At 51.6% G+C, this 10,362-nt stretch overlaps 1 protein-coding gene across 3 annotated transcripts in view; it reads left to right on the top strand.

Annotated features, from left to right (window-relative positions):
• The first annotated feature begins 9,946 nt into the window (after window positions 1–9,946).
• MAGI3 (membrane associated guanylate kinase, WW and PDZ domain containing 3) overlaps window positions 9,947–10,362 on the top strand; it is a 68,624-nt gene continuing 68,208 nt past the window's right edge. For all 3 annotated transcript variants that reach the window (XM_027695277.1, XM_027695276.1, XM_027695278.1), the window contains exon 1: window positions 9,947–10,318. In XM_027695277.1, coding sequence (XP_027551078.1) covers window positions 9,997–10,318 — 322 coding nt within the window. In that variant the 5' untranslated portion in view covers window positions 9,947–9,996. The remainder of the gene's footprint in view (window positions 10,319–10,362) is intronic.

Below are 10,362 nucleotides of genomic sequence, written 5' to 3'. Positions count from 1 at the left end.
CAAGCAGCACTTCAGCCCCAGGAAGCCTCTCCTGCCTCACCTACATCTCCTGGGGCTCACAGGGAGCTGGAGGAGCCAGGAGTGTGTGTTCCGGAGCTGTGCTGAGCCAGGACAGGGATCCCTGGCTCTGGTCCCATCCCGTTGCCTCTCCCCACTGAGCCCTGTGGCATTGTCCATGTTGTGCCAGGACACTCAGGCAAATCCTGGGATCCCCACTCGTAAGTGTTGGAGGATCTCAGTGTAATGGAGACAGCCAGCAGTGCAGACAGGCGGCTGAATAATGTATTCACTGGTGTGTTATCAGCTGGGAAACCTGTTAGTAATAAAAATACATGAGAAGAAGCAAGAGGACATGAATGTTTAATGGGATAAGGGCATCCTCGAGGATCTCTGACACTTAGGCAGGCCCAGTGTGAGGCTCCCGGGGTGTCAGACACATGAAAAGGCTGCTGTACAGCAGCAGTTCTGTGTGTCTCATGTCCAGGCAGCACAGCTCTGCCTCAGGGGTCTTATTTCACTCACCTAAAAATGAAAAGCAGCACATCATGCTCTGGAGAGTAAAAGATCCTGACATCGGACTCAAGGATCTTAAAGGTCTTTTCCAACCTAAATGATTCGCTCTTCTCCCAAGTAACAAGTGGTAGGATGAGAGGAAACGGCCTCAGGCTGCACCAGGGGAGGTTTAGATGGGATATTATGAAAAATTTCTTCACCAAAAGGGTTGTCCAGCCCTGGCACAGCTGCCCAGGGCAGTGGTGGAGTCACCATCCGTGGAGGGATTGAAAATACATGTAAGTGTAGCACTTGGGGACATGGTTTAGTGGTGGTCTTGGCAGTGCTGGGTTAATAGTTGGACTTCATGGTCTTAAAGGTTTTTTCCAACCTAAATGATTCCCTGATTCTATGATTCCTGACCCTTATGTCAATAACAGGCAGTGTCTGAGCCCACAGGAGCCATCCACCAATAGGACACTCTTTTTTTCTTTTCTTCCTTAGCAAAATTGGTTTTGAGGGCTGACAGTGAGAAATGAAGCACCGTGTGCTCCACCCCCACCCCCGTCCTTCCCAGTGAGGTCGAGCCAAGCAGGGGAAGCTGAGAAGTGATATCTGTAAAACAGATCCATCAGCAAAGAGAGAAAAGTCCCTGCTTTGTGAGAGGGAAATTAATTTTGACATCTTAATTATAAGTCAGAGGAAAGGTTGGTGCTGGAATGGTGAGCTTTGAAGATTATCATATTGTCATTATTCATTAATGACTACAAAAGAAACTACCTCTAAATGATAATGGTGGAGTATAATGGCAAACCTATGAAGCTTCTATTAGATCCCATTTACTCCCAAGGAGTCCTTTGCTAATAACCTGTTAACAAAACCCAGCAGTACTAATCAGGTTTTGGCTACAGTGACGTGTTGCTGTACAAACACTGCCAGGAAGAAAAAAAGAGCCTAGAAAAACTCTCTGCCTGCGTTTAGAGCAGTAATTTTAAAACTGAATTAAAATAGAACAGGACTTCCAGAGTTATGGATGCCATAACGTAGTGGGGGGGATTTTTGTGTGGCTGATAGGGGAGGGACAAAATAATGTAGGGAAAGGTGTCTCACCAGTGCTCTTGGAGGAAGAGTGACACTGGTACACAACCCCCGGTTCTGAGATGGCCTCTGCAACGTGCTGAAACCCACAGGGAATGGGAGAAACCCGACCTAGAACTGGACATGGGGCAGTGGGAAGACAGCAATTTATTTCTCAGTAGGTGCTCAGCAAGGTTGTTGTGGAGGCCACAGAAAATAAGGAGACTTTTCCTTCTTGAGCATGGGGAGCTCTGGGTGAGCTGCATCCGCACACGACCCTGCTCTGGGGTGGCTCTGAACCCCAGGTATATATTTTTTCCCAAGTTCTCCCTCCGTGGTGGCCACACCCGGGTGACCCCTCCCTTGAGATGAACTCTGTTCTGTCAGAGTGAGTTATTCCTCTTCTTGTGCTAAAATGTAAATGAACTTAAAGCCACTGTAAGCAGCTTATTTCAATATGAGCTGTAATTACTGCTGGGGCTGTAAAAAAAAGCTTTCTTTAAAACTTTTATCAAAGTTATTTTGTGTTATTATTGCTTTCTGTGATGTGTCTGGATTTTCCAAACAGCAAATAATTCTGCACTTATCTCGGTTCCTTTGATAATATTTTTTATGACAGATCTACTGAGACTCTAACTACATTATTAGCATTCAAAAAGGAAGAATGGGGACAGTCTCTTTCTAAATAAGTCTGTAAAAACCCTGGCACGCCATTGCTGCTGCTTAAATACTAATCATGGGAAGACAAGGGATGTATTAATCATATAGATTTGTACCAGTAATGTAACCAGATCTGCTCGGAATAACGAACGCAGCCACCCTTCATCTGGGCAAGGCTGATCTGCTCAGATGAGGCTTCCTGCCAGGTTCAAGCAGCTGGGAGAGTGACAGAGGGACAAAGCCAGTGGTATTGTCAACAACAGCCAAGGAAAGGCCCATTGTGTCAGTCTGAGGTCACCCCTGGGACACCAGGGAGTGACCCCCTGAGAAGGATGGTGCACACACAGGTAACCAGTGCCCCCTCTAAATGTAGGGGGGGAAGGAAACATGTTTTTCTGGTCCCAACACTCCACTGCCCCTCCTCTGTCCTGTTTTCTAGAAGTAAAGAGAATTGTCAGTGTGTCTCCTCTGTCAGTAGGGTTGGTGGAACTGGAGAGGGCAGGACAACACATCAGCCTTCCATCACTGGTTCCAGTCCAGCCTGATATTTCAGGGTGTCTCTGAGACAAACACAGACGTGGTTCAGCCTGTGAACACGTGCAGGACTTGGGCTGGGAGGCGATGACTGACAGGAGTGGGCATCTGCTCTCCAGAAACTGGATTTTCCTCCTGCATTCTCCAGGGAAGTTTGACTGCATGGACACAGAGTGCTCCACGAGCTTGGGCTGCTCCTCCTTGTTTCCCCAGATACCCAGTGAGGAGAATGAAAGTGACTGGTGAAAAGGAGCAGGAATCAGAGAGGACCTGGGGATTACATTTATCAGGCAGAGACTGGGGTAGGCTTTTGGACCTTGCAAGCTATCCCAAATCCCTGTGAACAGGGCTATAAAACTTGACAAGGCTGCTACAGATATTTCAGATCCTATTAAAGATGTAAAACCACTGACAGCGCTGAACCGCTTACAGATGGTAACTCGCTGCTGGTGGAGGAGGCTGACACCAGGGAGAAGGTTCAAGCAAGAGATTTCAGTGGGTGATGATCAGGAACACACCCAAAAGGGGAGAAATGGCTGAACTGATGAACAGAAATGGATGAAATCGTGTACTTTGCCAGTCATTTTTGTATGTGGCCTGTGACACCCACTCGCCAGGGTTTTATCCCAGCACAGGCCACTCCCAGTCAATGAATTTAGAGCTACAAAGTTGACCAAGGGACTGGAGCATCCCTTTTATGAGGAAAGGCTGAGGCACTTGGGCCTGTTCAGCCTCAAGAAGAGGTGACTGATAGGGGACTTCATCAGTGTCCGTCAGTATCTGCAGGGAGGGGTCAGAGGATGGACCAGGCTCTGCTCAGGGGTGCCCAGTAATGGGACAGGAGGCAACGGGCAGAAACTGATGCCCTGAATACGAGGAAGAGCTTCCTTCATGTGTGAGTGACCCAGCACTGGAACAGTGCTGAGAGAGTGTGGAGTCTCCCTCACTGGAGGTGTCTCAGAACCTTCTGAACACAACCCTGTGCCATGTACTCCGGGATGACCCTGCTGGAGCAGGGAGGTGGGACCAGATGACCCACTGTGGTCCCTTCCAGCCTGCCCCATTCTGTGCTCTGTAATTCTGTAACTCAGCAGCAGAGGCTCTGCCACTGCAGCTCCCTGCTAACACTGCCTTGGCCCTCACTGCCCAAACCCCTGGGTCATGCTCACCTCCCCCAGCCAGGCCAGAGCATCCCGCCGCTCTTCTCCAGCCTTGATTCTTCTGCAAAGCACTAAGCTCCAGATCTAGACTTAAACACTCCATTACCACTTTTAGCCTTTAAATCCAATATGCAGACTTCAAACCCGTGCTGTAATTCTGTGTGACTGCATGACTCTGGCTCCCTGTTTGCCTGGGCCTTTATCCCCACTTTGCATTCCTCGGCGTCAGCGGTGCCCGATCACATCGTGTGCGTCCCGGAGCGAGCGGCTGAGGGGTATTTGCATAGGCTGCTTCTTTATTCACTTTGACAAGTCCTCTTAGTTCATCTCATTAGCTCCACCACAGCACTTGCAGCAGGCATATGTGGAGCAATCTCTGCAGTTACTTTTTTTTATTTGTTCTGGAAGTTGCTCTTGAGGGTGAGGCGTGCAGGGAATGGCGAAGGAGGTGAGAAGTGCTTGAGAGCTATGACTGTGTGCTCTGTGCAACTCTACTTGACACCTGATGGAAATTATTTCCCCTCTTTTCAGCAGTGCCTTGTTTGTTGTTCTATCTTCCCCTCTTTTTTGTTGTTTTTGGGGTTTTTTTTTGTCCAGATTGAGGATAACTAAACACTGCTGTCATTGTGCAAAGCAGTACCACACAGGTCAGGAGCAGTCTCATCTGATGTCCAAGCTTTTAAACTGTTGGCAGGTGTTTCTGTCAAGCAAACAAACCTTTTGGTGTCTGTTTTCTTCCATGTTCTCTCCGTTGCAGGGTTGCACAGCCTCTTTCCACTGAGGTTTCTTTCATTTCATGAGCATTAGTTGAAAGGGATTTGTGGTGTTTTTCAGCTATGAAATATTGTTGAATGTGCAGCTGAGAAGTTGAGGCAACAGAGGATCTGTATTTACTGTCTGATTTACTCCAAAGAATTGGTCAAAACACCATAAATTCCCAGGCCATTCCTGGTGTTTGAAAATTTTACAGGATTACTTAGGAGATGTTCAACACTGATCTCTGCTCTCTGGTGACCAGTGAGAGAACAACGTGGAGCTGTGGCAGGGAAGTTGTAGGTTTGGATATCAGGGAAAGGTCCTTCCCCCAGACGGTGGTTGGCACTGAACAGGCTCCCCAGGGCAGTGGGCACGGCCCCAAGGCTGCCAGAGCTCCAGGAGTGTTTGGACAACGCTCTCAGGGACAGGGTGGGATTTTGGGGTGTCCTGCAGGACCAGGAGTTGAACTCAATGACCCTTGTGGGTCTCTTCCAGCTCAGGATATTTTATGATTCTGTGATTCCATCCTATGCAACGATTACTAGATAATATCTACATTGCTCAAGGGTGGTTATTTATTTGTGGAAGGGGAGCAGAGAGAGGACAGAAGGACACACCACTGCATGGATGCTATTCCTGCTGGTGCTGCCTCTCATTTGCCTGCTGTGCTGATGTGTTTATGAAATACAGGCAGATTTATGGAGCAGCTTTGCATCATTGAAGAATCCATTGACACCCATTTGCAGCCTGCTGGGCTGATACACTCTCCATTCCCAGGTGAGGAGCCCAGACACCAGGGATTAGTCAGCCCAGGGTGACACAGATCTCTATTAAAGCTTGGATTTATTCTCTAAGCTTCACAAAATTCCCTGGTAAGATCTGCTTCCATGGCCGCTTTTCCTCCTATACAAGTTAATTTTTGACAAGTTTAAAAGTTTGCCTTCAGATAAATGTATCCTAGGGTCACACAGTTTTCAAACAGGCAGTCCTGGATATGTCTGTCCACAGAACAGCAAGTGCCTGGCTTTGAACCACTCTTATCCAACCGTGACTTGTTTGTGTTTCCTCAGAGGCACAGAGCTTCCTGAATAATTCGTTACCCCGTGTTTGAGATGAGTGCTCTGTTAGGGAGGAACATTGTGCCCACTTCTCCTCCCTGGCAACTATTTTTGTTTTCAGTTAATGCAGTGCAGTCAGCCATCACCATTGGTTCTCCCCAAAGCTGGAACAGCGCCGTGGTCAGGTAGTGTTGCTGTGAGACAACTGGAGCTCCTGTGTGCCCTGTCACACACTCCTGCACATACAAATGTCTGCACGCTGCTCTGTGCTGGTGCAACCTCCTTTCATGTCATCCCTCCTGAGGATGGAGTTGTTCTTATTTTGTATGTGTGTGTGTTGTGGGAGTATCTTACCTCTGTGGGAGTCTCTTCTCTGTAAGCACAGGACTGCTGACCCACACCGAGATTTGCATGACAAGTGTTGGGCACGAGGAAAAGGACTTCAGAGGAGTGCAAACATAACGCCACAATTCCTTTCCCAACCTCGCTGAGAAAGTGTGTCTTCATGCTCTAATTAAACAGGAGGTTGACATGTTTTTGCTGTTTTGATTGCCTTTGAACTTTGGTGGTGTGATAAACAAACTTTGCTTCCCTGCCTACCAAGAAGTTGCAGTGCCTTGAAGCAGTTTGTCTCCGTTCTGATGTGGCAGAGCTCAGCACCCTCCTCCAGTGGCATCCTACATGTGCTGCCAACAGCGGGGCGGGCTGGCAGCTGCCACGGTGTGACAGGTGATGAACTGGAGATGCTGGAGCTCTGATGTCTCTTTGATGGCCCCTTTTAGCTCGCTGAGATTTCAAACGCCAGCGCTCAGTAAACAAACGGTTCCTCAGCCCTCGGCAGGCTGGGGCTGGTGGGGGTGCAGAGCACATTCCCTTGGATTGTGGTGAGTGCAGACACTTCACGTGTCTGGGAGCTGAGATGAGTAATCTGGGGGGAGGCAGGAAAGCAGGACGAACGGACTGGTTGCCACGTGGCATAAATGAGAACTAAAACTGTCAGCCAGCTCCCAAGCAGCTTGTTCGTGTTTCAAAGTTTGTCCACGGAGAACGGTACAGCAGGTCCCGTTGGGGGAGATGTGCTGTGTGGGCTGGGCTACCCCAAAATTGCACAGTGGCCTGGGGGGGCTGCTCTGACCTCCAGCAGTGTCCACCCCATCAGAGACAACAACAGGAACTCTTGGACAGAGCCCCAAAGAGCCTCACAGGCTGTGGTCACTCTCTGAGTGGTGTCACACATCCCCTGGATGAGTAGATGCCAGACCATCCACACACCAGGTGCTGAAGAGGAGATGGGGGATTAGCAAGTGGTGCAGAGAAAAGAAATGCATCCAAACCCACTATTTATTCTCTCAGAATACAATGAGACTGGCAGGTAAACGTGCAGCTCCAGAAGAGGATTATGGTTCATGTGATGTACAATGAACCTGCCCAACTTACTGGCATCATAAAATTTGCAGAGGATTAGGCAGCTTTTTCTGGCTTTTAAGTTTATATGAAGCAAACTGTTAAAGACAGCAGGACTTTCACTGAAGGAACAGCAGCTTCATGACTTGCTTTTGGTACCAGTGTTATTAACTGGCACGTCAAGCTCAGCATTTCTGCAGCTGTCCCCCATTTCATGTGTGTAAATGCACTGGGATTTCACTCCAGGGTTTGAAGACGAAGTCAGTGAAAAGACTGAGCTGCGTTTTCCTAAGATGAGGGGCGGACAAGCCTTCTGCTTAGGGGGATGGACAAACTGCCCACCCTGGAGCCAAGAGGACACTCATCTCCTCCTTGAGATGTCCACACTGCCTACACAGGACTGTGCGTATTCTCTGGATCATCTGGCACAAGCCGCTGTCAGCAGCTCATAAATTACAGCTCATGCCTGGTGTCACAATTCCCGTGTGAAATACCGAAGGCTGGCTTTAAATAATGTGACAGTGTCCCTTTTCATGTCCACATCGTGAGCGCCACAAAGCTTTCAGCCTTCTTGCTTCCATTCTGCAAGTGTGAAAGAAAATTTATCTCTGGCAGGTTTTTTTCCGTGCCTGTTGGCAGGCGGCCCAACGTGCCTCAAATAGCAGCGAACACGATGAGCTGAACCTGTGCTTGTTGCAACTCCATTAATGCCGGAGGCACTACACCTCAGATGCATCAGGAGCATTTGGTTAATGTCCCCAAACAAGTTTGGATTACGTTGCTTTACCCCAGCAAGCATGGTTTTATGATAAGGTTGGTGTTCTGACTTCTTTGGAAGCATTCTTGCCTTTTTTTTTTTTTGGTAATATCTACTATATAAGTCAAAGATTAACAGGCCATAAAGGCAGAGGAATCTGTGAGAATTGGAAAATGCCTGGTTGCAGAAGTTATTGGTGTTTGTTATGAGCAGGTTTCTTGGTGTTTTCACTTGCTGCTATTTACCATTGCCAAATTCAGTGTTGAAATCTGATACTTCTAACTCACCATGTGGTCCAAACTGAGGTGAACGCAGGGACACAGCAATGGGAACAAAACCCCATTGTTTTACGACTCAGCAAACATTCTTTAGACTCTGCAGGTACCGGCTTCTTCACTTCCTCCTCTGGAGAGGAAAGAACTATTTGAGTTATGCAAAGTCACTCCTCTTTATTTGCAAACAATGGCAAGGCTACACCTTCTCAGGACTGGGTTTTATTGCAGCCCTGCTGCTCCTTAAGGACTTCAGCACAGCTGGAGCCTTCAAGACACTCCTAAAACATCCTAGACCTTGAAGAGATTTGCAGTGGAAATTCAGCCTCTGAGTAAGAGAAAAACAATTTGGGGACCGGGCAGTGAAATTTGCAATTTGAACCAGAGAGCTTTCAAAGGATTAATTCCCAGCTTTTATGACGGTGACATTGATTTTGAATGAACTTGCCTGCGGTTTGTAGTTTTTACTGTTTCATTTGTTCAGCAGCTGAGCTCCCAAACACTGGGATGTGCGTGGCGAGTACCTGGCGTGTAATCCACACCCAGCATGAGCTAATTGCTACGCTGAGGTCGGTGATACACAGCTAAATAAACGGGCTCATGTGGAGGGCAAATGCACCGGGTTTGTGTTTTCCAGTTGAAGAAGTATTGTATGTAGATTGTACCCACTGTTCTGAGCTCTGCTTTGGCCCGAGGTGCTCGAGCGACTCTGAACCAGCTGGTTCCAGGGATGGTGGCCAAGTGAAAATACAAAAGGGAGAGTGGAGTGTGGACACCCCACCTCAGCATGGACACTCCACCTCAACACTCACACCTCCCTCAGCACCCACATCCCACCTCACGCCCAGCGAGGAACAGTGACGGGCACTGGGGCTGATGCTGGGAGGTACTGGTGGAGTGGCAGAGGGGAGATACTGTCCAAGGGGTGATCCCAGCTGAAGGGAGATCCAGGCTGAGGGGACATCCTGGCTGAGGAGAGATCCTGAGTGAGGGGAGATCTGGGTGAGGGGACATCCTGGGTGAGGGGAGATCCTGAGTGAGGGGAGATCCTGAGTGAGGGGAGATCCTGAGTGAGGAGAGATCCTGGGTGAGGGGAGATCCTGGGTGAAGGAGGGTCCAGGCTGCGGTGGGAGCCGGCTGGGGAATGTCCTGGCTGAGGGGGGCTCCTCACTGAGGAGAGATCCCAATGGAGATCCTGACTGACGGGAGACCCGCGTGGGTGCTGACTGGGGTCTCCTGTCTGAAAGGGGATTCCTGGACAACTCTGGCCCTGTTTGAACAGAGCCCCTGCCAGGGGTGGGAGCAGCCTGGGGGTTTCCTGTCTGAGGGGGACTTCTGCCTGAGGAGAGTCCTGGCTGAGGGGAGACCCCGGCTGGGGCGGGCGCTGGCTGAGGGGCTCTTCCCAGGCGAGGGGGCCACACCCTGCCGTGGTACGGCCCTGAGGGGTCCCCGCCGGGGGCCAAGCCCCCAGACCCGCCCCAGCCCCGCGGCCTCGCCGCCCGTGACGGCCCCGGCCCCGCCCAGGGAGGGGGCGTGGCACGATGGGAGGGGGCGTGGCCAGCGGTGGGGGTGGTGCGGCCACCTTAGAGGGGGCGTGTCCAGGGCGTGGCGAGCCCGGGGGCGCGCGGCGGGACCGGCCCCGGGGGGGGGTCCAGGGGCGCGCACGGAGGGGCGGGGCCGGTCCGTGAGGGGTGGGGCCTGGAGGGGCGTGGCTCGGGGGCGTGTCCGGGGCGGCGCGGAGGGGCGGCAGTCGGGCGGCAGCCGCGGCCGGGGCGGGAGCGGCGGCGGCAGCGCGGGGCGGGCAGCGTCGCCCCGTGTAATGCGGCATGTCCAAGACGCTGCGCAAGAAGCGGCACTGGCTGAGCAAGGTGCAGGAGTGCGTGGTGTCCTGGGGCGGCCCGGCGGGCCCGGACCCCGACCTGCTGCGCGGCGGCGCCGAGCGCGGCGAGTTCCCGTACCTGGCGGGCCGCCTGCCCGCGGGCGGCGAGGGCGCGCAGGGCCCCGTGCTGCTCTCGGGCAAGGCGCCGGCGCCGGGGGACGTGCTGCTGGAGGTGAACGGCACCCCCGTGAGCGGCCTCACGCACCGCGACACGCTGGCCGTGGTGCGGCACTTCAGGGAGCCCGTGCGCCTCAAGACCGTGCGCCCAGGTGAGCGCCCCCGGGGGCCGCGGGCCGCACCCGGGGCCCTCCTC

This window comes from Neopelma chrysocephalum, unplaced genomic scaffold (assembly GCF_003984885.1).
Source record: "Neopelma chrysocephalum unplaced genomic scaffold, ASM398488v2 Primary Assembly neopelma1_100, whole genome shotgun sequence".
Lineage (NCBI taxonomy): Eukaryota > Metazoa > Chordata > Aves > Passeriformes > Pipridae > Neopelma > Neopelma chrysocephalum.
This window is presented reverse-complemented; position numbering and strand designations above follow the sequence as displayed.